At 44.2% G+C, this 27,463-nt stretch overlaps 1 protein-coding gene across 8 annotated transcripts in view; it reads left to right on the top strand.

Annotated features, from left to right (window-relative positions):
* Window positions 1-27,463, top strand: part of UBR4 (ubiquitin protein ligase E3 component n-recognin 4) — a 137,575-nt gene that overhangs the window by 74,303 nt on the left and 35,809 nt on the right. For all 8 annotated transcript variants that reach the window (XM_032300616.1, XM_032300610.1, XM_032300613.1 and 5 more), the window contains 21 exons: window positions 7,831-7,927; window positions 8,587-8,694; window positions 9,164-9,280; window positions 10,246-10,455; window positions 12,201-12,350; window positions 13,818-14,045; window positions 14,858-14,936; window positions 15,430-15,675; window positions 16,508-16,676; window positions 17,171-17,315; window positions 17,906-17,991; window positions 18,912-18,999; window positions 19,392-19,585; window positions 21,170-21,409; window positions 21,846-21,984; window positions 22,718-22,843; window positions 22,920-23,048; window positions 23,880-24,223; window positions 26,116-26,206; window positions 26,496-26,580; window positions 26,735-26,862. In XM_032300616.1, coding sequence (XP_032156507.1) covers window positions 7,831-7,927; window positions 8,587-8,694; window positions 9,164-9,280; window positions 10,246-10,455; window positions 12,201-12,350; window positions 13,818-14,045; window positions 14,858-14,936; window positions 15,430-15,675; window positions 16,508-16,676; window positions 17,171-17,315; window positions 17,906-17,991; window positions 18,912-18,999; window positions 19,392-19,585; window positions 21,170-21,409; window positions 21,846-21,984; window positions 22,718-22,843; window positions 22,920-23,048; window positions 23,880-24,223; window positions 26,116-26,206; window positions 26,496-26,580; window positions 26,735-26,862 — 3,199 coding nt within the window. The remainder of the gene's footprint in view (window positions 1-7,830; window positions 7,928-8,586; window positions 8,695-9,163; window positions 9,281-10,245; window positions 10,456-12,200; window positions 12,351-13,817; window positions 14,046-14,857; window positions 14,937-15,429; window positions 15,676-16,507; window positions 16,677-17,170; window positions 17,316-17,905; window positions 17,992-18,911; window positions 19,000-19,391; window positions 19,586-21,169; window positions 21,410-21,845; window positions 21,985-22,717; window positions 22,844-22,919; window positions 23,049-23,879; window positions 24,224-26,115; window positions 26,207-26,495; window positions 26,581-26,734; window positions 26,863-27,463) is intronic.

Raw genomic sequence — 27,463 nt, 5'->3', positions numbered from 1 at the left:
GTTAATAGATGATACTTTGCTAGAGGTTTTTTTTTTGTTGTTGTTGTTTTTTGAGACGGAGTCTTGCTCTATCTTAGCCTCCCAAGTAGCTGGGATTACAGTTGCATGACACCACACCTGGCTATTTTTTTATTTTCTTTTGTATTTTTAGTAGAGATGGAGTGTCACCAAGTTGGCCAGAATGGTTTCCTGACTTCATGATCCACCTGAGTCAGCCTCCAAAGTGCTGGGATTACAGGCATGAACCACTGCGCCTGGCCTAACATTTCTCTTTATATGATTTCTAGGTTAATTCCCTTGTGTTTGGTTAACTTGGTCTCTGATTTTTTAAAAAGTTTACTTAAAAAATTTACAATCCATTCTGCCTTTTTCTTCCAATCGATACAGCTGAGTTCATTTATAATTACTGTTGATTGCTAAGAGATTTTGAGTGGATGTCTGTCATTACTTTGTGCTTCTTATTTGCTCTATGTGTGTCCTTTTCTTTGTGGCCTTCTTTTGAGTTGATTTGCTAGTTTTTTGTTCCTGTTTCTTTCCTTTTTTCCTCCAGCTCTGCAAGTTTGGAAGTTGTTTACTGTTTTTGATCTTTCAATGGTTATACTATACATTTTAACATGCATACTTACCTTATCCAAAATGAAATTTAGCTAATAGCTATATCTTCTTCCTGAATGAGGATCTTAGAAGACTTTACTCCTTCTTCTCAATGTAAATCATCATTTTTGTGTGTTTCCATTTTTTAAATTTTAGTTAAAGCCTTTAGGATTTTACAGTTTATATGTTCAGTGTTCAAGTTTTACTCATATGTTTACCATTTTCTATGCCTAATATTTCTTTATACCTCTGAGACCTCCCTTCCAGGATCATTTTTTTCCTGAACTTTATCATTTAGATTTTCCTTTAGGGAGGTTTCCTGGTTTACAATATCTCAGATTTTGTTGGTCTGGAAATATCTTTATTTAACTTAATTTGGGGATGTATTTTTGGTGGGTATAAAATTTTGTGTTGGCAGCACTCCCGACCTCCCCAGTTGAAAATGGTATTCTGTTATTTCCTGGCTTTTGTTATTTTCAATGAGAAATCACCTCCTATTTTAACCGTTGCTTCTTTGAAAGTAATGTTTTTACTGCTGCTTTTAAGATCTTCACTTGTCATTATTTTTGCAGTTTTACCAGGATATGTGATTTATTTCTTTACATTTATTTTGCTCTCCATTTGCTTGGTAAATCTTCCTCCATCCCTTTATTTTGAGCCTTTGTGTATCCTTGCATGTGAGATGGGTTTCCTGGATACAGCACACCGACGGGTTTTGGCTTTTTATCCAATTTGCCACTCTGTGTCTTTTGATTGGGGCATTTAGTCCATTTACATTTAGGGTTAATATTGTTATGTGCGAATTTGATACTGCCATTTTGGTGCTAGCTGGGTGTTTTGCCCTTTTGTTGAGCTGGTACTTGTTGTTCCTTTATATGTGTAGAGCCTCTTTCAGGAGCTCTTGTAGAGCTGGCCTGGTGGTGACGAAATCTCTGAGCACTTGCATGTTCCCAAAGGATTTTATTTTTCCTTCACTTATGAAGCTTAGTTTGGCTGGATAGGAGATTGTGGGTTGAAAGTTCTTTTCTTTAAGGATGTTGAATATTGGCCCCCACTCTCTTCTGGCTTGCAGGGTTTCTGCTGAGAGATCTGCTGTGAGTCTGATGGGCTTCCCTTTGTGGGTAACCCGACCTTTCTCTCTGGCTGCCCTTAGTATTTTCTCCTTCATTTCAACCCTGGTGAATCTGACGATTATGTGCCTTGGGGTTGCTCTTCTTGACGAATATCTTTGTGGTGTTCTCTGTATTTCCTGGACTTGAATGTTTGCCTGCCTTGCTAGGTTGGGGAAGTTTTCCTGGATAATATCCTGAAGAGTATTTTCCAGCTTGGATTCATTCTCTTCGTCGCATTCAGGTACGCCTAGAAAACGTAGATTAGGTCTTTTCACATAGTCCCACATTTCTTGGAGATTTTGTTCATTCCTTTTTACCCTTTTTTCTCCAGTCTTACCTTCCTGTTTTATTTCATTGAGTTGATCTTTGACCTCTGATATCTTTTCTTCTGCTTGGTCAATTCGGCTGTTGATACTTGTGCATGCTTCGCGAAGTTCTCGTGTTGCGTTTTTCAGCTCCATCAATTCACTTATATTCCTTTCTATTTTGTCCATTCTCGTTAGCATTTCGTCAAATCTTTTTTCAAGGTTCTTAGTTTCTTTGCATTTGGTTAGAACATGTTCTTTAAGTTCACAGAAGTTTCTTACTATCCACCTTCTGAAGTCTGATTCTGTCATTTCATCACACTCGTTCTCCCTCCAACCTTGTTCCCTTGCTGATAAGGAGTTATGATCCCTTGTAGGAGGAGAGGTGTTCTGGTTTCGGGTGTTTTCATCCTTTTTGCGCTGGTTTCTTCCCATCTTTAAGGATTTATCCACCTGTCCACTTTGTAGTTGCTGGCTTTCAGATTGGGTCTCAAATCTTTCAGATTGACGTTCTGTTTGTTGATGATGAGATTATTTCTGTTTCTTGGTTTTCCTTCTGACAGTCTGGCCCCTCTGCTGTAGGTCTGCTGAGGTTGACTCCAGGCCCTGCTTGCCTGGGGTTCACCTGCAGCAGCTGCTGAACAGCAAGGGTTGTTACCAGTTTTCTTCTTCTGCTATCTTTGTCCCAGAAGGATACCCGCCTAGTGTCAATCTGCTCTCTCCTTTATGAGGTGTCTCTTTGGATATATAGGGGTCAGGGAGCTGCTTGAGGAGACGGTCTCTTCTTTATAGGAGCTTGAATGGCGAGCTGTGAGCTCTGTTGTTCATTCAGAGCTGCTGGGCAGGTACGTTTAGGTCTGCTGCAGCAGAACTCATAAACTGCTTTTTGTTCCCAGGTGCTCTGTCCCAGGGATTTAGGGCTTTATTTATGAGTTTCTGTTATGCTGCTGCCTTTTTTTTTTTTCCTTCAGACCTGCCCTATCCAGCAAAGAGGCAGCCTAGTCACTGTCGGCCTGTAGAGGCTTTGCTGAGCTGCTGTGGGCTCCGCCCCGCTGCCGAGTGAACTTCCCTGCAGTCCTGTTTATATGGGTGTAGTTAGAACTGCTTTGGCGATGGTGGCCTGCCTCTGTTGAGGTGGAGTCTCTCTGCTGTGGCGGGTTGCCTTGGCAACGGCGGGCTGTCTCAGCAATGGCGGGTTGCTTTGGCAACGGCGGGCTGCCTCAGCATTGGCCGACTACCTCCGCCATGGTGGGCTGCCTCGGTAATGGCGGACGCCCCTCCCCTACAGAGCTGGCCGGGTTCAGCTGCGCTTGCTGTGAAACTCTCAATCCAGAGTTTCTGGTTGCTGTTCTTTCGTGGGGTGGGACCAGCCGAGCCTGATCGCCTGGCTCCCTGCCTCAGAGCCCTTTTTAAGTTGGTGGTGTTCCAGTCGCCTGTTGAAGAGGCGCCGGGGTCTGTTTGTTTTCCCCTGTGGCCACTCACTGCGCTGGCTTAAACAGCGGCACTGAGGTTTGTGGCACTTTTTTTTTTTTTTTTGCCCTGGAATCTACTGTCCTGGTTCCCTGCTCAGTCCCCTTTTTAAGCAGACGAATGGACGACTTCCCGTGGCTCCAGTCGCCAGCCAAAAGGGCACCTGGACCGGTGTATTTTGTACGGAGAACCGCTGCTCTGGGGCGCCGACAAAGCAGCCGCGCGGGGCAAAGCAGCGGCGCCGTCGGCACAGCCGCGCTGGCCGAAACAGCCGTGCTGGTGACCTGTAGAGCTCCTCCGCCTGGGAATTTCCTAGTCTGTGGGCAATAAAAACGCGGCGTCCACTCACTCTCTGCGCTTTCACTGGGAGCTGCAATCCTGAGCTGTTCCTAAACGGCCATCTTGGATCCTCCTCTGGTGAAGAAGCCATAAATTCTTTTTTTTCCTTTTTTTTGAGACGGAGTTTTGCTCTTGTTACCCAGGCTGGAGTGCAATGGCACGATCTCGGCTCATCGCAACCTCTGCCACCTGGGTTCAAGCAATTCTCCTGCCTTACCCTCCAGTAGCTGGGACTACAGGCATGCGCCACCATGCCTAGCTAATTTTTGTATCTTTAGTAGAGACGGGGTTTCACCATGTTGACCAGGATGGTCTCGATCTCTTGACCTTGTGATCCACCCGCCTCGGCCCCGCAAAGGCCATAAAGTCTTAGAGAAATTCACTAGTGAAGTCATCTGAGTCTGGACTTCATTTAAGGGAAGATTTTAAATTAGGTTTATTCTTTAAATGCTAGATAATTATTTTTATTTATTTTGGTTTTAATATTGGTATATTTTACAAGGAATTTGTTCATTTTATTAAAGTTAGTTTTACTGCCATAAGCCTGTTCATGTATTTTTTTTCTCATCTTTTAATGTCTTAATAATCTTTAATGATTTATTTTTTCCGTTTCTGACAGTGGTAACTTATGTATCTATTCATTATTTCCTTTCTTTTGCTTAATTTTTTACTATTTTTTTGTTTGTTTAGTTTCCTGTTCTATTTCTGGCTTATGAGATACAAACCTAAATCATTTAATCATATGTATGTTAAACCTACTTTAAAAATACATACTCGGCTGTGCACAGTGGCTCACGCTTTTAATCCCATCACTTTGGGAGGCTGAGGCGGGCCAATCACTTGAGGTCAGGAGTTTGAAACTAGCCTGACCAATGTAGCAAAACCCTGTCTCTCCTAAAAATATAAAAATTAGCCTTGTGTGGTGGCACACGCCTGTAATTCCAGCTACTTGGGAGGCTGAGACAGGAGAATCACTTGAACGTGGGAGGTGGAGGTTGCTGTGAGCTGAGATAGCGCCACGACACTCCAGCCTGGGTGACAGAGTGAGACTCTGTCTCAAAAAAATATGTATGTATTTGAAGCAATGTATTTTCTTCTAAAATTCCACCTTAATCTTGCTTTGGCTGCAGCTCACATATTTTGATAGTGTTCTATTTTCATTGCTGTTCAATTCAAACTGTTTTCTAAATTCTGTTGTAATTTAGTCTTTGGCCCATGGGATATTTAAAAGTATGTTACTAAATTTCCAAACATTTGGGAATTTTACTTATCTTTTTGTTACTGGTTTATATTTTAATTTTCCCATGGTTGGGGAACATACTGTGTGATTGTAGATTGTTTGAAATCTCTTGAGACTCATCATTACTTCTAAAGTGGTGTTGTATCTTCTTAGGATTTTCATTTGTGTTTAGGAGGAGGGTGAATTTAGGTAACCTAGCCATATTGGCAATGGAAGTCTCTGTAGTGGTTTTAAGTTAACCTTATTTTATATAATAAAACAGAATTTTACTTTAAGTCACTAAAGAAAAGGAAACTTCAGTTTTTGGTGCTGTGTTTATTTATTTTTTTAAAGTTTTAAAAGTACTGTATAAGAGTTTGAAAATGTGAAAGAAATTGAAAAAGAGTACTTTTAAGAGTAGGGTATAGTGGCTTATGCCTGTAATCCCAGCACTTTGGGAGGCTGAAGTTGGGAGGATCGCTTGAGCCCAGGAGTTTGAGATCAGCCTGGGCAACATATGGAGACCTTGTCTCTACAAAAAATAAAAAAATTAGCTGGGCATGGTGGCATGCGCTTGTGGTACCAGCTACTCAGGAGGCTGAGGTGGGAGGAACTCTTAAGACCAGGAAGTCAAGGCTGCACTGAGCTGTGATTGTGCCACTGTACTCCAGCCTGGGCAACAGAGTGTCCCTGTCTCAAAAATAAAAACAAATAAAATAAAATAATAAAATAGGAACAAATGACTGAAGTTTGAAAATACTCTGCTGTGATCTTGGTCCAAGTCTAGACTCTGCTCATTTTATTGACTTTTTTCTTCATGTGTGTGTATTCACATGTATGTTCTCCAAATCTGAAGATACTAATCCATCTCAAAACAAATTCATTTTCTCATGTTTTATGTTCAAACTATTGAACAACTGCTGTCATCTCACCTTTCCTCACTTGTACCTTGTCCATCTGTGAGCAATTCTTATTCGTTTTTAGTTCCCACCTAGCTTGGCTAACTACTAACAGACACATGCGTGGTATTCTGAAGAACAGTTAGCTCATTCCTTTGAGTTCTTTTTAGAATGATAATTTGTAATTCATGTAAGACCCTGTACTTGCTTTCATTCGTTCTTTTTTTGGAAACAGGCTCTCACTCTGTTGTTCAGGCTGGAGTACAGTGGCATGATCATGGCTCACTGTAACCTTGAACTCCTGGGATGAAGTGACCTTCCTGAGGCAGGACTATAGGCACATACCACCATGCCTGGCTAATTTTTAAATTTTTTGTAGAGATGAGGTCTTGCTGTGTTCCCCTGGCTGGTCTTGAAGTCCTGCCTCAGCCACCAAGTTTTGGGATTATAGATGTGAGCTACTGCACCCAACCCTAGACCCTGTTCTTTCCATTCAGACTTGTATTATTTTGAAAATATTCTGGGCTGAGTACAGTGGCTCACTTTAGCTCTGTTGCCCAGGCTAGAATGCAGTGGTATGATTATAGCTCACTGCATCTTTGAATTCCTGGGCTCAACCAATCCTCCCTTTTTAGCCTCCTGAATTGCTGAAATTATAGGCATACCACAATGCCCAGCTATTTTCTTTAAAACAATTTTTTTGGTCCGTTTTTGTATTTTTAAAAAAGTTTGTTTTTAAGAAAAGAAGAAGTATTTTGGATAGCTGCTAAGATATGTAACACACAAAAATCAGACGTTAAAATGTAGGCATATGGTTTCTTACAAATAATCTCTAAGATATAAATGAGACGGGGGCTGAGGGGGGCGGATCACAAAGTCAGGAGATCTAGACCATCCTGGCTAACATTGTGAAACCCTGTCTCTACTAAAAATACAAAAAAAAAAAAAAAAAATTAACCAGCTGTGGTGGTATGTGCCTGTAGTCCCAGCTACTCAGGGGAAAAACCCAGGAGGTGGAGGTTGCCTTGAGCCGAGACTGTGCCACTGCACTCCAGCCTGGACAACAGAGCGAGACTCTGTCTCAAAAAAAATGAGACAAGGACCATTTACTAATTACGAAAGTGAATCCATTAATTTATTCAACAACTATATTTTTAATCTGCATGAGATTGTGTATTAGGTGAGACTACCAACCAAATTGTCAGCAGGACCTTTATTAATTTTCATCATCCTCTTGAATCAGCATAGAGATCAAGGGGCACATACTTAGTACAGAAGGTCAGCTCTATATCTGCAGATGAAGGCTAGGTAATGGCCAATTAAGTATATGGGAAAACTCATGGGTCCAGTAGGAGAGTGGGACATTGAAACGGAATTAGGAAGATGGTGGACAAGGTGTGAGAGAGTAGAGCAGTGACTGGCTTTTGTAAGATTTTGGAAATGTGAGAAAGGGCCGGGTCATTGTGCAGCTGGGTGATACAGAATTTGTATATAGAAGAATTCTAGAAAATAATGCCCGGAGGCAGAATAGGGCCACATATTAGAAAAAAAGCCATCAATCTTGCAGTTGGAAGTTTGGTTTTGGAGCTGAGAACTAGTAGGGCCTGATGCCTTGGGAAATACTTTGAACTTTCCTGTAGTAGGATTTCTTTCAGTGCAGTTGTATTTTAGAATAGTTTTGCTTTCTTTTAACAGAGTGGGATCTCCCCTTCTGTGTTGCTGACTGGCATACCAATTAGGCAGTTCTTAACTTTTTTAATGCTAGAGATTGTTCCTAAGCATTAGGCTTCTTGTTGATCTTGGTAGGTGGGTGGGGGTGGGGAGGGAATTATATTCAACTCATTCCTGTTGATATACAGCTCATATTTTGTATTTTTTCCTTGGCCCTTTAGGCTGCACATGGTCCGTCTAATGCTGCTGGAGAGATTACTGCAGACCCTGCCTCAGTTACGAAACGTTGGCGGTGTCCGGGCCATCCCGTATATGCAGGTAACCCTTAGCTCATCTGGGTCTGTCACATGATCAGACCCTCCTTAAGCATTTCCGCATCTCTCTCCCAGGGGTCCTGGAAGTCTTCATTCATTTGGTGTTAGGCCACAAAATAATGAAATCTAATTTTGAACTACAAATTATAGCTCTACATTTTATAAATGTGAAGGCTAAGGGTCAGAGAATTTTTTAAATGCACAAGTTTGTCCAGGTAGTTATTGACAGCCAGTGCAAAAGGCTGCTCCTGAGATTCTGAGTCTCTAGTCTCTGTGTCCATATTAGAGTGTGGGCTAATAGCTGTTCTTCCACTCACTGGCTGCCTTCCTCAGAGGAAAAACTGTTCTTTAATTCTTAGCTCAGTGCACCACCCTATCTCAAGCTACTTTGCTTGGATATAGTACAGGTTAGTCCATTAATTTTACAAACTTTTTACAAAACATTTTTTGTAATGTCAAGTGCGGTATATATCAGAATTTGACTTTTCTGACTCTGAACACTGAAGCTTTGGATAACTGGAATTTAGAATGCTATAATGGATTACAGTTATGATTGATAGGGAGGGATGGCAGGAAGGTTAGGGTTTCTTGTGAAACACCCTGTATTTTCAGTTGTTGTTCTTTAGGAAATTGGGTTTTGTGTTTTCTCTTTTTGACTTCTAGGTCATTCTAATGCTCACTACAGATCTGGATGGAGAAGATGAGAAAGACAAGGGGGCCCTAGACAACCTGCTCTCCCAGCTTATTGCTGAGTTGGGTATGGATAAAAAGGTAAAATCTGAGAGTCAATCTGTGTGAGAAACAGGATTGGCTGAGAGCCTTCCTTACGTTCCCATTCCTTTTGTAGAGGAACTTCACCTTGTTTCATGGGGTAACCATCCACTGAGGGCTCCAGTTCTATTGAATCAACAAAAGTGTATTCAGGGCCCGTTTTGGCCTAAGCATAGTTTTGGACCATGAGCATAATTGAGGGCAAAGATGAAGTTCTTACCCTCATGGACCTTTTGTACTCAGTGAGGTGAGAACATTAAATTAGTTGTTTGTATCTTAATGTGGTCTCCTAAGCGTATTGAGCTCTAGATGCCCCAAGTATAGTCCGTGGATATTCTGGGGCTTGTTTTGTCTCTGATTCAATCTGAGACTTTTGGGGCTGATGGGTTTGACTTGAAGGAATCTTGTTTAGAGGTTGCCTCAAGCATCGAGTAAGTATAGGTTTCTGGGCTTATGCTTTTGTCTGCAGGATGTCTCTAAGAAGAATGAGCGCAGCGCCCTGAATGAAGTCCATCTGGTAGTAATGAGACTCCTGAGTGTCTTCATGTCCCGCACCAAATCTGGATCCAAGTCTTCCATATGTGAGGTATTTTTGCTTTGAGTTTGTGGGTTTGGGGAAAGGTAAGAGGATTGTCTGGATAGTGCTAGGGCCAGGGCAGGGGTGATAGTCCTCTGTAAGAATAAAGCCATTGTTGCCTCAGGGGAGTAAGATTCTGAGCTGTCACCTTTTCAAGAGCAGAACCTCCACCTTTTTCCGAATCCCTTCCAAGCCCTAGTCTTTGCTAACAATCCCCCCAATGGAGGGGTAAAAGGTTTTGGAAGTTCCATTATTGAAAACAGGGACCTCTTCTGCAAGGCACAGAGTGGCTAAGAGGATTCCCCTAGTGTATGTTGCTATAAGGTATGGTAATAAAGCAGAGAGAAAGCAATGTGTGTGTGGTGAAAGGAGATTAGCACAAAGCAGAGAAGGTAGAAATTGAGGCTGAACTGCATCCAATCTTAATGAGCTTAGGAGCTGTGGGGTTTGCTGGGATTTGCAAGGCTCTTCTAATGGTCTTATTTACAGTAGCTTTTCTCCTGCTTTTTTATGCATGTGATCACTCACCCCCATCTCCTGTGGAAGCTGGTTCTGTGGAAGAGACTCTGCAGAGGGTGGGGTGGGGTTGTTTAGACGTGCCTATAATGGAAAGTTTTCTCTCTTCTTTTTGGATTGGGCTGCTTTTCTAGTTGCTCAAGGTAAAAGAGAAAAGCTGTCCCTTCTAGGGGGAAAGGTTATCTAATCCTTGCCTCCCTGGACTCTGGCACGTGTATGTGGCAAGGTTAGAGTTGAGAACAGGTGTGTTTCTTTGTTTATCTTACCATGTGGTTGTTCAAAAAGTTCTGAACACCCTCACAAACTTCCTTGGGAAAGTTTCAGTGCAAGAGCCTGATTCACTCACTGCCATAATAGCTAAGACTATTGTGAGTGTGTTTCCCCCCCTCAGCACCCTCCCGGATTTCACATTGTTTGTACAAGCCATTCTTACCATTGCTGTGTTTTCTGTCTCCCAGTCATCTTCTCTCATCTCCAGTGCCACAGCAGCAGCTCTCCTGAGCTCTGGGGCTGTGGACTACTGCCTGCACGTGCTGAAATCACTGCTGGAATATTGGAAGAGCCAACAGAATGATGAGGAGCCTGTGGCTACCAGCCAGTTGCTGAAACCACATACTACCTCCTCCCCACCTGACATGAGCCCATTCTTTCTCCGCCAGTATGTGAAGGTGAGATCTTTCCCTCATCAAAGAAACACTCTTGTCCTTTGTTCAGAGCACTCTTCTCTTTCCTCACAGTGAAGACAGCTCAAGGGGCTGAGGGTGAAGAGCCATAGGAAGGAGCTGGCATTCCTTGGTAGGGGTTAATCTCAGCGTTATTTAATAAATGACTGCTTCTTCCAACCTTCTGTGGGATTCTGGTTCCTGCCTCTTTGTAAATTGAGGGAATTGAATGAAATCATAGTTACCTCCTTTCACATTAGGTTTAGAAAAAGATGAGAAGGTATAAGCTAATGTCACAGTTGTGGGTCATGATGTGTGTGTTGGACATTCCCTGTGCTGTCACCACTGAGAGGCCCTTTAACATACTTATTAAGAAAGATGGGCCTTCGGATCAGATTTATCTGGGATAAGTCCCATCTTGTATTCTTCTTACTTACCAGTCTTGAAGCGTGGAGAAGTTCTGTCTGTCTAACCTCACTAAGCTTCAGCTTCTACAGCTGGAAAATGAGCATACACATAGTATCTACTTTACAGGGCTGTTGTGAGGTGACATTTGTAAAGGACTTAGCACAGTACCTAGAATGGATCAATGCTCAGTCCATGTTAACTGTTATCATCACTCTCTTCCTCACTGCCCACTCAGAATAGCTTTGAATAGGGTAGGAATACGATAGGCATCAAGTGTGGATCTGATCGTATCTTGCTCTTTTTTCATGAGTCTTTGGTGGTTTTCCATAACTTGTAGGCCAAAAAGTTCTTGAGGACCCAGCTACCTGCTTGACTCTATAGCTATGTCACCTATAACACCCTACACGCAGCCCTCTCAGCCTGTGCATTTCCCAAGATGTGGTGTGTTGCCTTTGTTCATGCTGTCCCTTCTGGAATTCTTTCCTTTCCCTCTGCTCCCCTTTCTTCCCCTGTCTAGCGAATTCCAAGGCCTTCTTCAAGACCCACCACAGGCTTTGGATCCTTGGGAAAACCTCCCTAATATACACTCCCTGCCAGTAAGTCTGCTTGAGGGAGCCTCGTCCTGGGTTCCCCGAGCATCCTGTGCACTCATTCACCTATCTTCCCCTGCATACTCTCAGCGGAAACCACATTTTATTCCTATTTACAACTCCAGTGCTTGACACAGAGCCAATGAGTAACTGGGAATTGAATATATGAGACACACTGTGCCCTCAAACTCTTACAGATTCTTTTACCACACAGCTTGCAGGATAGCTGTTGTTTCCACTGTCCACAAATCTCTCATTTACCCCTGCCTTTTTGTGTTATGTGAAGCCAGGAATCTTGACTGAGTTTAGTGATTTGCCTGCCTTAGTTTATTTAACAATTTCTGTTATCATGGGAAATTTTGGTTCTAGGGAATAGAATGCATCTCATAGAAGTTAGAGATCCTTACTACCATTTTTTTTTTTTTTCAATTATTTTGGCCTTTCTAGTACTCATCTTTAAGCAGAATACAGTCAACCCAATGTCAAAAACCACAGAGTGAAATATTAAGACTTTTGGGAACAGTGAGGTCTGCCTCCACTGTAACCTTTGCATGTAATTAAATTGTCCCCAGAAGCCCGGTCTTCTGGGTTTGTAGAATAAACTGTCAGTCAGTCTTGGTTCCAGCTCTGAAAGGTACCCTTGACCACCTCTAACATGCAGTATGTCTAGTGACCAGTGAGCCAGCCTTTTTCCTAATTGTGGACCTGGAAAATCGACAGTCACGGGTTCTCACGCAAGTTTTCCTCTCCCAGGGTCATGCTGCTGATGTGTTTGAGGCCTATACTCAGCTTCTAACAGAAATGGTACTGAGGCTTCCCTACCAAATCAAAAAGATCGCTGACACCAATTCTCGAATCCCTCCTCCTGTCTTTGACCATTCATGGTTTTACTTTCTCTCCGAGGTAAGTGAAGGTCCAAGCTGCGTGCTTGTTGGGCTGAGGACACACATGCATTTGCCTCTGTGGGCCCCTTTCTTCCTCATCCTCACTTGGTATTTCCCCTTGCAGAGTCCCTTTCACACTTCTAGGTCTTAGTCTTGCCCTTCTGGAATATACTGTGTGGTAGAACTGTGGGAGATGGCGTATCAAACAAGCCATACTTTACCTTGTGATTGTGTGTGTTGAATTCTCCCACATGTGCTGATAACCAGCAAGTTTAATAATTTAGGTTCTGTCAGGAAAACAAACTATACTAGTTATCTTAACAGAGAAATTTCAATATGGGAAATTGGGTAAATGCTGTTGGACAACAAGAGAGGAAACATTGAGGTAACACAGGGATAGTAACCGCCCGAAGCAGCTATCAGGAAGCTGGTGCTCTGCAGGGATGGGATGTAGCTGATTCTGGGAGCAGTGAGAGAGTCTGATGATTAGAACTCATTGTGGCTGTCAGGGTGCAGGGCTGTTGCTAGGACTGCAGGAAGATGGGAAGAAGCAAGCCCCTTCCTCCTCCTGCTGCCAGGCTCCCTCCCTCTTGGCAGAACTTGAGAGGGAGCCAGCTGGCAAAGAAGCAGTGCACTTGACATAATTCTAGCCTGGGCATCACTGGGCAGAGTCGGTGATGGGGGCTTTGGGAACTGAGAGACAATAGCGTAATAACCTTAGTAACCAGCACAGCAAGCCTGAGATAGATTCACTCTGGGAAGAATAATCTCTTAGCAAACCTCAGATGAGGATTTCCAGTTACATAGTTGTACCAACTCAATCTTTTCTTTTGCTCTTTTACCTGAAAAAGAGATTTGGAATGGTTTTTTTCTTGATAGTTTCCCTTTGGGTGGGCTGAAGTAGAGGCCATTTGCCCTGTAGATTCCTAAGTGCACAAGGAAGAGATGCATGAATGTTGATACTTTCCTCTTTGATTTCTTTCTCTCTCTTGCTTTCTCCTGGTCCCATGAAAAGATACTTAAGTCTAAGAGAGGTTGGTCTGGTGAAGAGGAAATAGCTTGGTTTGTGTTTCTCTCCAGTTTTTCTTTTTTTAGAGATGGAGTCTCGCTCTGTCAGCCCAGGCTGGAGTGCAATGGCATGATCTTGGCTCACTGTGACCTCCGCTCCCTGGGTTCAAGCAGTTCTCCTGCCTCAGCCTCCCTACTAATTGGGATTACAAACATGTGATACCATGCCCAGCTAATTTTTGTGTTTTTAGCAGAGATGGGATTTCACCATGTTGGCCAGGCTGGTCTTGAAATCCTGACCTCAAGTGATCAGCTCGCCTTGGCCTTCCAAAGTGCTAGGATTACACCTGTGAGCCACTGTACCCAGCCTCTCCCCAACTTTTAATAACAGTTTATTAAAACCTAGGATGTGAGAGCCACAGTTGATATAGATACAGTCCCAGAGTCATTTACTCTTTGTGTTGTTTGTCTCCTCAAGTACCTAATGATCCAGCAGACTCCATTTGTGCGGCGTCAAGTCCGCAAACTTCTGCTCTTCATCTGTGGATCCAAAGAGAAGTACCGCCAGCTCCGGGATTTGCACACCCTGGACTCTCACGTGCGTGGGATCAAGAAGCTGCTGGAAGAGCAGGGGATATTCCTCCGGGCAAGTGTGGTTACAGCCAGCTCAGGCTCCGCCTTGCAATATGACACACTCATCAGCCTGGTACGAGAGCTGGGACCTGGTAGGGTAGGGAGGGGGCATGTGATGAGGCTTTGCCAAGTAGGTAATGGGGTGGAGGTGATAACGCAGGACTTTTAACTGTGTTGACAATGGCTAGTTAGGGTTGAGATGATGGTAACCCCTACCTGGGTGCTGTATCGTGTAGTTGGCTTCAGGGTCTCGGATGTCCCCCTCGGCACTCTCGTCTCACCTGGCAGCAGTTCCTCCAGTGTGAGGGGTGTCGCTTGGGCTTATCAGTGCCATTTGCTTACATCCTGGGCAGGATTGACCTCTTTGTTCAACTCTGGTTTTTTCTTTTAAATACTAAAGAAATAGTGAAGGTTCGACTAGAAAAATGCATTACTGCCTAAAGAGAAACTGTTTGGACTTACGGGAGTAAACTGAGTATTTCGTATGTGAATAGCCTAGAAAGAACATCTTTAATCCAGCTGTCTCGTGTCCTTGCTATTGTGTTTATATCAAGAAAAGTAAACTGGATTGTACTTTCTTAGGTCATGGTCTAGCTTTTGCTGTTGCCTTATTGAGTAGTCTGAAGCTTCCCTGAAAACAGAGGGCCTTCCATGGGGATTGGCGGGTAGAACAAAGGCAGGTTCAGTAAGAGCTGCAGTGCTTGCAGCAGTGTGTGAGCCTTGGTCCCAGGTTCACCAGACATTCCAGCAAGCACCTGCCTTGCTCAGAAGACCATGTTCGGCTTGCAGCCCAAAGCCAGGGCGATGGCTTCAGCTAGCAGGTGTGGTGCTTGTCCGGGCTATATGGTGGAGTTACTCATTTTCCCTGGTTGGTTCCTATTTCAGATGGAGCACCTGAAAGCCTGTGCAGAGATTGCCGCCCAGCGAACCATCAACTGGCAGAAATTCTGCATTAAAGACGACTGTAAGCAATGCTGCTCCTTTTGATTGCTGTTATTCAGGAACTGTTAAGGCCTACTATATGCCAAGGACCTAACTGGATGCTGGAGATACAGCTATGAACAAGATACATAGACTAGACAGAACCCTGCCTAGCAAAGAAGACAAGTAAAAACGTGAAAGAGTGATAAGCGCTGATAGTCAATGTTTGAGGTGCTATGGAAGCACAAAGTGGGATACTTTGACCACCAGGTAGTGGCAGTAAAGCCAAAGAGGAGTAGGTGGAGTCTAGAGAACCCTTTATTTAAAGGAGCAGGGGCTCTGGTTGGTGCGTAGTTATAATGCTTTTCAGAGATTTCCACAGAAAGTATAACTTCTTCACAATGTTCAGCAGAAAGAACATGGAAAAGAAAGCTGGTGAGAGCAGGCAGTCTCAGCTGTATGGAGACGTTGCTTTGGTTCTTGTGAGTCTGGTTGAGGTCTTCTCAGAGCTGAGCCGCTGTCTCCTCTGCTTGCAGCCGTCCTGTACTTCCTCCTCCAACTCAGTTTCCTTGTGGACGAGGGCGTGTCCCCAGTGCTGCTGCAGCTGCTCTCCTGTGCTCTGTGCGGTAGCAAAGTGCTCGCTGCACTGGCAGCCTCTGCGGGGTCCTCCAGTGCTTCTTCCTCCTCAGCCCCTGTGGCTGCCAGCTCCGGACAAGCCACAACACAGTCCAAGTCTTCCACTAAAAAGAGCAAGAAAGAAGAAAAAGAAAAGGAGAAAGACGGTAAGGGTCACCCTCTTGTCATTGTGACCGCAGTGATGTGCCTAAATCTCTCTTGGATCACATGATTTGTTCTGTTGTAAAAGGTCTTTTAATCCTGATTTACAGGGGACCTAAAACCCAAATGTTCTCTAGTGTCTACTTTGGGTCTCATTTTCAATTATACTGAAGTGACAACTTAAACAGCACAACTTCTCATGCCAAGTGACAGTAATAGGAAAAGTCAAAGTGCACTGAATATTTTTAGTAGGCCAAGATTTCTTATTCTGTGAAATAATAACACCTGCTCTATGGAACTCCCATCAGAGTTATGTGAAATGATACTTAGTACATTGGTAAATGCTCAGTGAATGTTAGTTGTCTTTGCTGACCCTCACCATCAACTGCACTGTTTTCTATGTTCCTTGGAGATCTCAGATAGGTGATCAGGGTTGAGAGCAGTGGTGGTGGTTCACATTCCTCCAGTTAATGATCAGACATCTCTGTGCAGGCCTATTGCAAGCTCTTGAAAGGAAATTCCTCCTCTGGTGTCACTGTATTTGTTCAGTGTCAGCTTACATAACACTTTGTGGTTTTCAGTGACATTATCATATGCCTCATCTGAAGGCAGTTGTGCTCACCACTGCATCACCAGTGCTGCACATATGTCTCATTTGGGGCTTACCTATTTGTCACCCAGTAAACAACTAAAAATTGTTTTGCAGAATATCAGCTTTCAGTAGAAACTTTTAGAAATGGACAGAGTTCCCTCTCTCCCCATTTGGTAGCCCAGGCCTTAGGACTCTAGAGGACTTCTTCCTACTCTTCAGCCCTCAGTCCTGTTTTAATCTTGCAGGTGAAAGCTCTGGCAGCCAGGAGGACCAACTGTGCACAGCTCTGGTGAACCAGCTGAACAAAGTTGCTGATAAGGAAACCCTGATCCAGTTCCTGCGTTGCTTCCTGTTAGAGTCCAATTCTTCCTCAGTGCGCTGGCAGGCCCACTGCCTGACGCTGCACATCTACAGGTGGGCCCAGGGCTTGGTTTGGCAGACCTGCAAGGGTCTGAGGCCAGGGTGCATAATGCAGTTCCGTTTTGGTTTTTGGTTACATACAGGCATAGAATCGGTAGTTACACCAGCCTGAATCCTCTTGTGCTTTAAAGATTTCTTCATTGTTGTCTGCTTTTTAGCTATTAAACTCATGTCATAGGCAAGAGAGGATCTGTTTTCTACTCAGAAGGCTGTGTTTTGGGAGTTTTAAAATCATCAAGCTGGACTCTTTAGGCTAAAAAAGCTCAGTTGCTGCTCTGGGGTATACTGGGTGATGTATAGAGGCAGCAAATGACTGTGGCATCTCTGTTAGGGTTGACTGTCAGAAGAGAAAGAAAATCATTCAGACTTAATCCATAATTGTGGGGAAATAGATAAATTTACAAAAACAATACCAGGGCCTCAGTGATGAGCACAGGTGCCTCAGGGTTTTCTGCTGCTTGGTAACATGAGCTTTCATCTGTCTACAGAAATTCCAGCAAATCTCAACAGGAGCTCCTGCTAGATCTGATGTGGGCCATCTGGCCAGAACTCCCAGCCTATGGTCGTAAGGCTGCCCAGTTTGTGGACCTGCTAGGCTATTTCTCCCTGAAAACGCCACAAACGGAGAAAAAGGTAATAGTTGCTTTATGGTCAGAGAGGCTAACTTGCCATATTTTACCTTTTTTTCTCTTGAGTTAAGAATATTATGAACAACCCAGATACAGGGAGTCCATATAGGAAATCTCTTTTAAATATATCTAGTTTTGCATTTCTTGTTAAGCAGCGTAATATGTCTATGATGTAGACAGTATTCACTAGCAAATTTGACTTAACACATGAAGTAGGTCAAGTATGGAAAGAAGATAAAACTTATTAAAGTTCTTTGGAAAAGAAAGTGCTCCTTGGTTTGCTGGTAGCCCTGATTATGTACCAGAAAATGTTTCTGCAATTAGCCAACTATTTTATGGCTTCTCCATAAGAATAAAAATGATCTTCCTCTATCAGGTTGGGAAAGGGTACCATCTATCACTAAAGACTGTGGAAACTTCTAAAGGAAATAGAATGCATTAAATGATTAAAATTAGGCCCAGCTTTGTGTGATTCAGACTGAGAAGTCTGGTATGTTTAGGGCAATATTTGGCTAGAATGCAGAAGACAAAAGTCTTTTCTAATAAGACTTTCTCTTGGGCTTTAACTTGTTTCTTTACTGAATTCTGTTTCAGTTGAAGGAGTATTCACAGAAGGCTGTGGAGATTCTGCGGACTCAAAACCATATTCTTACCAACCACCCCAACTCCAACATTTATAAGTGAGCTTTGTTTTGCTGTCTACCTGTTGGAAGCTCAGTCAGCATTCTGAGTAGTTATTTGCATGTTGATAGGCTCTTACATAGGAATTGACAAGCCCCTGGGAGAAGAGTGAATCTGCCTACTTGAGATTCTAATCCCTTCCATGTAGCCCAGGGTCTGGTACGCAGAAGGTACTCAAAATGCCATTGCTGAGTTCAGGGTTTGGTGAGTAGTCATGTAAAAAGTTCTGTATACCCTGGGCAACATAGTGAGACTTCATCTCTACAAAAAATTTTTAAAAAGTGAGCCAGGTGTGGTGGCGTGTTCCTGTGGTCTCAGCCGCTAGGTAGGCTGAGACAGGATGATGGCTTGGATGCAATGAATTGTGGTCCGCACCACTGCACTCCAGCCTGGGTGACAGAGCGAGACCTTATCTCAAAAAAAGAGGTCTTTAGTTTTAAGGGTTTAAGCCTAAATAAGATAAAACAAATTTAAAGAAAATGTCTTCCTTTTTTTTTAAAAAAAACCTTTATAAGAGGATATTGGTTAAATTGACAATTTATTATTTCTCTGGTTTAGTAGTGACTGTTCTTTAAAAAAAAAATTAAAAATAATTTTAATGAGTTAATTTATGTATCCACCTATTTTAAATGTACAGTTCAATGATTTTTCGTAAATTTAATTGTGACTCTTGAGACTACTTTTTAGAGTTCCTCTGAAGGATAGATCAAAGATGAGGAAACATCTAAGGGCAGTTAGTCGAAATTTCTTTCCTGTGACTTTGTAATCCTATTGGAATTTCTCCTATTTCCTTGAGTTCTCACTAGGGTGCGGCTCACTTTGGGGGATATTGAGCCATGGCTTTGTTATGACTTTTTTGTGAAGCTCAGTGCTTCCTAAGATGAAAATTTATTCATGCTAAAACTGGTTTCTTCCTTAGCACTTTGTCTGGCTTAGTGGAGTTTGATGGCTATTACCTGGAGAGCGATCCCTGCCTGGTGTGTAATAATCCAGAAGTACCGTTCTGTGTAAGTAACATCTATAACATGGACAATCCTGAGGCTTACAAGTCCTGTGGGATTCTTGTTTCCAGAGATGGATCGTTAGCACATAGATGTTCCTCTCCTAATCCTTATCTGCCACATCTTTTACCTTAAATAGAAACTTGGCTAGGTACAGTGGCTCAAGCCTATAGTCCCAGTACTTGGGGAGGCTAAGGTGGGAGGATCCCCTGAGCCCAGGGCAAGATGATGAGACCCTATCTCTTTTTTCTGATTGTCCCTCCAGGATACAAACATTTTTTTAAAAAAATTAAATAGAAATTTCATCTGTGGATGAAGAGTGGGTTACATTGATGAATTTTTTAAAAGGCAGTACAAGTCTTGAACTAATACCATGTTTTTTGAACTATTGTATTTAGTATATCAAGCTCTCTTCCATTAAAGTGGACACACGGTACACCACCACCCAGCAGGTTGTGAAGCTAATTGGCAGTCACACCATCAGCAAAGTGACAGTGAAAATCGGGGATCTGAAACGAACCAAGATGGTGCGGACCATCAACCTGTATTATAACAACCGAACCGTGCAGGCCATCGTGGAGTTGAAAAACAAGTACGGGCTTTTAGGCTTTGGGAGGGGCAGCAGGTCTGTAAGTCTCAAGCTTAGTTGCTGCCTTTGGTTCCTGGAATGGAGTAAGGCAGCACATCCCTAGAAGCCTAGTACGTCCTCTTGTCCACTCCATTCATGACCACAGGACAAAAGTGAAACAACAGTTCTGAGGATGTTGACAAAGATTTTAAAAATTAGTCCAGTGGAACCATAGGGGTCTGTGGAAGCTCCTCAACAGCCTGCCTAGGGCGGGGAAGCTGAGTGACGGGACCTCTAGGCTTCTCGTACCCAGTTTAACTCTTCTTATATAAAGTTTTATTCTTCTGTAAAACCCTCTGTATTGGGAAATAATTGTCATTTCTTGGATTAAGACAGCTATGCTCTTGCTCATAGGGCAGGAAGTTATTTCTCAAGGAGTGTCTTTAGTACATACACTCTTCAGTTTCTGCATGGTGCCTTTCCTCTGTATCTGCTGATAGTGGATCTTCCTAGCCCATGTATCCCAGTGACTGAGTCAGGGCATGTTGCGTATAGGCCACGAGAGGCACTAACGTGTTACAGTGTTGACTTTCACAGAGACAGATCACCTTTTGTTGAATTCTCAGGCATTGCTACTGGATGGAGAACACAGGTCGATGCTACTTGAATAGTAAGACTTAGAGAGTTGTTCTGTACCCAGGATGAAAGTATTGCTATTATTCCAAGAGGCAGATAAGGCTCTTGGACCACGGCAACAAGTGGCCATGAAAGCTGCCTAGGGAGGTTTTCTTTCCTTGCCTTGAAAAGCCCAGTTTCACCTTGGTGACCTGAAAGTCGATGCTGCACATTAGGAGGGCCCATTCCCCTCCAGAGGAGGTGGGTTTGATTTTTGCTGTGTGGAGTCAGCAGAGCTGCTGGTAGACTATTTGGATTCAGATCCCAGCTCTACTACGTAGCTCTGTGACCTTGGAAAAGCTGCTTAACCTCAGTTTCTATATCTATAAAATGGAGATAAGGCCCCATTTCCAGGGTTTTATTTTAAGGATTAAATGAGTTAGTATATGTCAGGTGCTGAGAACAGAGCCTAGCACATAGTAAGTACTCCGTAAATATTAGCTCTCATTATGTTAATATAATCACTTCCAAATTATTATTTACTTTCCTATTTATGACTTGACTTAGCACTTGGTTCAGACCCTGGTTTTGTTCCTCTGCCTCTCTAAAACAGCCCAGCTTTATCTTTCCAAGGTTGCTGTCAGGATGGGAACTTGGCGGCAAGCATCATCGTTGTACCTCTTATAGGCTTCGGTGTGGCATGCTTTTGGAGTCATGATTTCCCTTTTTATATACTTGTTGTTTTCCTGGAATTTCTAAAGGTATCATATATAACAGCTTAAAGCACTTGTATGTTCTTTTCTTTTTTTATAGAGAAAAGATAGTGGAAAACTTTTTTTAAACTGGCTTGCTATTATATGCCAGATTTCTCTTCCTTGGAGTAACCACTAATTGCCTTAGAAAAATACATAGGACAGTCTTTCTCTTTGTCTCATCAGACTGTTATCACTGAGGGTTAGATAAAAAAATCTCAAGGCCATCTGTTTTTCCTAGGCCAGCTCGCTGGCACAAAGCCAAGAAAGTTCAGCTGACCCCTGGGCAGACAGAGGTGAAGATTGACCTTCCGTTGCCCATTGTGGCCTCCAACCTGATGATTGAGTTTGCAGACTTCTACGAAAACTACCAGGCCTCCACAGAGACCCTGCAGTGCCCACGCTGTAGTGCCTCAGTCCCTGCCAACCCAGGAGTCTGTGGCAACTGTGGGGAGAATGTATACCAGTGTCACAAATGCAGGTAAGTCGGTGGCTGTCCCCTAGGCCAGGGCTGTGCACTTTCCTTGTATTTTTCTCTAACAGTGTCAGTGTGAGCAATTACAGTGTCTGATTCCCTCATAACATTTAGAGTATGGGCTTGTAGAGTGGGTTCAAGGGTAGAAAGGGAGGAGGAAAAAGAGAGTCAGTGTGTGTGTGTGTGTGTGTGTGTGTGTGTGTACATGAGTATGCCTGTTCTGTGGCAGGGGTGGAGGTTTAGGGTGGAGGGCAGTCCAGAAGTTTAGTTCTGGGTCTTGCTTTCTTGGTACCTGGCTGTTTAAGTCATTTGTTATTGTCCCTTCAGTAGGCCCTGCAGTAGCTACCAGAGTATAGAGATATGGCACAATCCATCTCCTCAGAGCGATCCCCACCCCACCCAACCTTGTCATCTCACTCACCCAAACGCTTTGGTTACTCAGATCCATCAACTATGATGAAAAGGATCCCTTCCTCTGCAATGCCTGTGGCTTCTGTAAATATGCCCGCTTCGACTTCATGCTGTATGCCAAGCCTTGCTGTGCAGTGGATCCCATTGAAAATGAAGAAGATCGGAAGAAGGTGAGGCCAGGTCTGGCCTAGACTCACCGCAGTGGCTTGGTCTGGACTTTGGGCAGAGCTGGTGCAGTGCAGTGTGCTTTGCTTTCTAGCCCAAGCCTTCCTTGACTCAGCACCAGTTTCAGGGCCCAGCTTTTGGGTGGGAGCAAAGAATGGCGTAAGATGTGTTGGAACACATGGTTTGCATAGGATTTTAGAAAAGCGTTGGTCGGTAATGAAATTAGAGTATCTCCAGGAACAGATAACTTTGGATTTGAATGTTTTGCCCTGTGTTTGTTCCACAGACTGCTTCATATTGAGGCTGCTGGCCCTCCCTCAGTGTTAGCTTGTCCAGTGCTAGTTCCCAGTCAGCATAATGTGTGTGTGTGTGTAGAGGGGGGGTCCTAGATATTAAGGAACAGTGAAAAGGGGGCACCTATTGGGATAACAGAAGAACATTTAGCTTTGGAGTCAGGACAGAAATTCGAATTCCACCCAAACTTTTAATGCTTGTGTAACCTGGTATAAGTTACTTCTCTCAGCATTGTGTTATTGTATATCACAGATATGTATTGCATTGTTATTAGAAATAATATACCCACCTCACAGGAAGGATTATTGTGAAGAACAGAGATAATGTATGAAACACAGTGCCTGACCCGTGGGAAATGTTCTAGTCAATGGTTAGCAATTAGGATTACTCAGGGAAAGCTGTCAGCAAAAAAACCTTTGCTCAGGTCTGTCTTTTTCTGTCTAGGCTGTATCCAACATCAATACACTTTTGGACAAAGCTGATAGAGTATATCATCAGCTGATGGGACACCGGCCACAGCTGGAGAACCTGCTCTGCAAAGTGAATGAGGCAGCTCCAGAAAAGCCACAGGTAATTATCCTAAGACTACCCCTAGGTGAGATCACCTTAGGTGGGAAGCCTGACAGCTTACCTCTTGGGGTTGCAGGATGACTCAGGAACAGCAGGGGGCATCAGCTCCACTTCTGCCAGTGTGAATCGTTACATCCTGCAGTTGGCTCAGGAGTACTGTGGAGACTGCAAGAACTCTTTTGATGAACTCTCCAAAATCATCCAGGTAGAGAGTGGGGAGCAGCTTTTGGGTATGTTTTGTCCGAGTGTTACTGGCATTGCCTTCAAAGCAGTCCTGCTGCTCTCTCCTCCAGCAGCCCAGGTCTTGGTGGTGTTCCTGCCTAGTCCAACTGAAAAGGCAGGCAGATGGCTGCACCGACAGCATCTCCCCGGGTGATTTATGGCCCTGGTCAGAATGCTGAGTTCATGCTAGATAACTGAGAATACTGGTGATGGGAAGGTAGCACAGATATGGGTTTTTGTTAAGCCATTAACAACCCATCTCTTGGTAGAGGGGTTACTGGTCTTAAAAAATTTGATGCCAAGGTTCTATTCCTCTTTTTCTGATATGCTGTGTTTGCAGGCTATAGGGCAAGGCACACCAACTGCAATCAAGCAGGGTGGGCCATGTGTCAGTTGCAACGTCACAGACCTAATCTCCGTGGGATGGGAGGCTGGCCATAGACAGTGGTACCTCATATAAGGAAAGCATCCAGTTTACCTTCCTCCTCAACCCCAGATTGCTGGAGTGCCATGTTTGGCACACGTGTATTAGCTTCTGACCTTTGCCTTTGTTACATGGGAGTTAAGAGCATGAGCCCGGCATCTGAGTCTGAGTTCTAATTCTGTCACTTACCTTGGTTAAGCCAGTTCCTCCAAGATTCGCTTTCCTTCTCTGTAAAATGGAGATAAAGCATCTAACTGGCTGAGTTATTGAGCAGATTAAATTATATTATGCATGTAAATTTTTTTCTAAAGCAAAACTCAATTTTCCAGTCAACATCCTCTTCTTATTTTAATTGCCAGTTTCCATTATTGTTGCGTTTTTTGTTCTTAGAAAGTCTTTGCTTCGCGTAAAGAGTTGTTGGAATACGACCTACAGCAGAGGGAAGCAGCCACTAAATCATCTCGGACCTCCGTGCAGCCCACGTTCACTGCCAGCCAGTACCGTGCCTTATCTGTCCTGGGCTGTGGCCACACATCCTCCACCAAGTGCTACGGTTGTGCCTCGGCTGTTACAGAACATTGTATCACACTACTTCGGGCCCTGGCCACCAACCCAGCCTTGAGGCACATCCTTGTCTCCCAGGGCCTTATACGGGAGCTCTTTGATTATAATCTTCGTCGAGGGGCTGCGGCCATGCGGGAGGAGGTCCGCCAGCTCATGTGCCTCCTTACTCGGTCAGCACCTACACCATGGTTATAGGCCTAGTGGTTCCTACTGACACGCAGGATGGTGGCAGCAGCCATGCCAGGAGCATTAGAGGGTACACAGAATAGTGCTTCTGACTGCCCAACAGGTTAGGTAGCTTATAATAGAGGAAAGATGGAAAGATACATAGGGTGTAGGTGAGCGAGCTTGGGGAGCATTAAAACCCAGGTTTCCTTGTAAATGTCATGTTCGGCTTGTGCTTTGTTGGCTCCAATACAGTGTCATGAGGAAACTGTCTCTGAGTCCTCATGAGAGAAGAGAAAGGGAGAGATTTGAACTTAAGAAAGACTCACATGAAAGAAGATAGTGGAGCAGAGCAGTGGGGAAAGACTCAGTTTCAGTATCTGATGCCTTGTACTATACACCTTGGACATATTCCTTAATTTCTCTGAGCCTATGTTTTCCTCATCTGAAAAATACTGACAACAGGCCAGGTGCAGTAGCTCTTGCCCATAATCCTAGCACTTTTGGAGACTGAGGCTGGCAGATCACTTGAGTTCAGGAATTCAAGACCAGCCTGGCCGACATGGTGAAACCCTGTCTTCATTAAAAATACAAAAATTACCCAGGCGTGGAGCATGCCTGTAATCCCAGCTACTTGGGAGGCTGAGGCAGGAGAATTGCTTGAACCCAGGAGGTGGAGGTTGCAGTGAGCTGAGATGGCATCACCACACTCCAGCCTGGGTGACAGAGCGAGACTCCGTCTCAGAAAACAAAAACCTGACAATAATAAATACCTTAAAGGCATGTGGTTGTGCAGTAAAGAACTCATACATGCCTAGTGCTTAGTATGTCCCAGGTCCTGCAGCCAGAGCTATGGGGATTACCTTGTGTGGCATAAATTCTAGAACATGTTAGGTGCTTGATAAATGGTACTCGCTATATTATTTATTCACTAATTTAACAAGTATTTATTGAGCAGCTGCTGAATGCCAGGCATTGATACAGACTCTGGGGATATAGTGGTAAATGGAATGAAGTTCCATCCTTATGTGGCTTATATTCTACATGGGGAGAACTGCACAATATAATGTCAGGAAATAAGATTGTGAAAAAAAATAAAGCAGGGATGGTGACCCTGATTGCAGGAAGACGTGCTGTTTGGATAAGGTGGTCAAGAAGCACTTTGCCGAGGAGGTGCTACTTGAGCAAAGACCTGTGTGAAGGAAGGGGCCAGCCATGGCAGTGTTTTCAGCAGTGGGCTGCATGCCTAGGAAGTAGCAAATGGGGAGCTGAGAGCAGGCACATGTTGGGACTGCTAGGGCACGACAAGGAGCCCCTGTAGCTGGAGACGGATGCAGGAGGAGGATCAGGTGGGAGGGTGCGAGGGCCCGTCCCGTAGGGTCTTGTGGGCCTGTATAAGGACTTTGGGGCTTATTCAGTATGTTGGGAAGTAAGAGTGAAGTGATATGGTTTGGTTTGTGTCATTAATAATAGGAACATTGTTACAAAAATACATCAACTGGCATGTGGAGGCCTTGTGGAAAGTGATGTGCAGGCAGATGCAGAAGACGGGGAAAGAGTTGTGACCAAGACTTAAGAGCTGACCTGTAGGTTTTGGAGACTGTGTCACACCAGACAGCAGGGCCTTTGTCATGCGGGACATGGGCCCCATAAGGTGGTGCTTCTCTCCCATCAGTTAGCATCTGTTCATAGGCAAGGCGGCTGTGACTGGCCCTTTATTATTACCAACCAAAGTTTTGTGAAGCCAAACCTGTAGTCTTGCCCCTGGGAAGGAAGTAGAAAATTTGGGGCCAGGTAGCATTAGACATTGATTTTGTTTTTTCTGGGCTCCTTCAGGTGGAAAGGAGTATCACACCTGATATGAATTATAGGACTCCATTTCTCTTTGCTTCTGCAGAGACAACCCGGAAGCCACCCAGCAGATGAATGACCTGATTATTGGCAAGGTCTCCACAGCCCTGAAGGGCCACTGGGCCAACCCTGATCTGGTGAGCCGGCTTAGCAGGCCCAGCTGTCTTCTCAGACTCCCTGCTCATATGCCTTGTGTTCCTCAGCTTCCCCCCTCCCAGGTCCTACAGTGACTGAGGAGGGCAGGAGCAGAACACTACAAAGTTTACATTCAGAATAGTTTTCCTAGGCAAGAGCCCGGAGCACAAGGGTCTTGTCTGTCCCTTGTCTCTGTTGGAGCCACGTAGGACCAGAAATTGTATAAATACTTAAGAGTTACTGGATCGAAGCTGACCCTCTTGATTCATGTCTCTTCCCACTGCCTTCTAGGCAAGTAGCCTGCAGTATGAAATGCTGCTGCTGACGGATTCTATCTCCAAGGAGGACAGCTGCTGGGAGCTTCGGTTACGCTGTGGTGAGTTAGGGGCTTTTCAGAGAAAGGAAAGGGCTCCAAAGTGCAGTCCTGGCCAGAGTGGGAGAGGAGGAGGGAAACTGATGTTTGGGCGGCCTCTGCAGAGCAGGTGTGTGGTGTTCCTGATTGTGACTCTGCCTTTCCTGATCATCCCCAGCGCTCAGCCTTTTCCTCATGGCTGTGAACATTAAGACTCCCGTGGTGGTTGAGAACATTACCCTCATGTGCCTGCGGATCTTGCAGAAGCTGATTAAGCCACCTGCTCCCACTAGCAAAAAGAACAAGGTACTGGACCAAGCAGGGGTCTAAGAAGGAAGGCAGGGCAGCTTCCATCCTCATTCCCTGGCGGTGTGCCCTGCCTCCTCAGTCTCTGCCTTGCCTCAAGCCCACTTCTCCTGAGTGGCTCCAGTGCCACCTTTGCCTTAGTTCAGCAGACATGGGTTGGGATTTTTGAGATGGATGGTTAAAGTAAAATAAACATGAAACTACAAAGCAGAGAGCAAAGTGGCTAACTGTGGAGGATGACCTCTTTCTCCACTCATGTTAGATAACTTGCAGCCCCTGGAAAGCATTGTTTCCTTCCTACCCCTGTGCCTTTGCACATGCTGTGCTGTGCAGTGATAGAAATCCCAGGCTCTGAAGCAGCCTTTCTGAGTTCAAATCCCAGCGCTTCCATTTATTAGCATTGTGACCTTGGGCAAGTTGTTCCTTAGTTTCCCCATCTATAAAATGGGAATACAGCCTCCACCTTGAAGTGTTGTGAAAAATAAATGACATAGTGCAGACCAAGTGATCAAAATAGTGTCTGCCTAAGTTAGGCCTTAGTTAGCTGTGGCTATCTTCTTCTTTCTCTGTCTAGGATGTTTTCCTTCACTTTATTAGCTGC

Source organism: Sapajus apella, unplaced genomic scaffold, assembly GCF_009761245.1.
Source record: "Sapajus apella isolate SASKATOON/1434 unplaced genomic scaffold, GSC_monkey_1.0 scaffold43, whole genome shotgun sequence".
Lineage (NCBI taxonomy): Eukaryota > Metazoa > Chordata > Mammalia > Primates > Cebidae > Sapajus > Sapajus apella.
The sequence above is the reverse complement of the archived record's forward strand: the minus strand, read 5'-3'. Positions and strand labels throughout refer to the sequence as shown.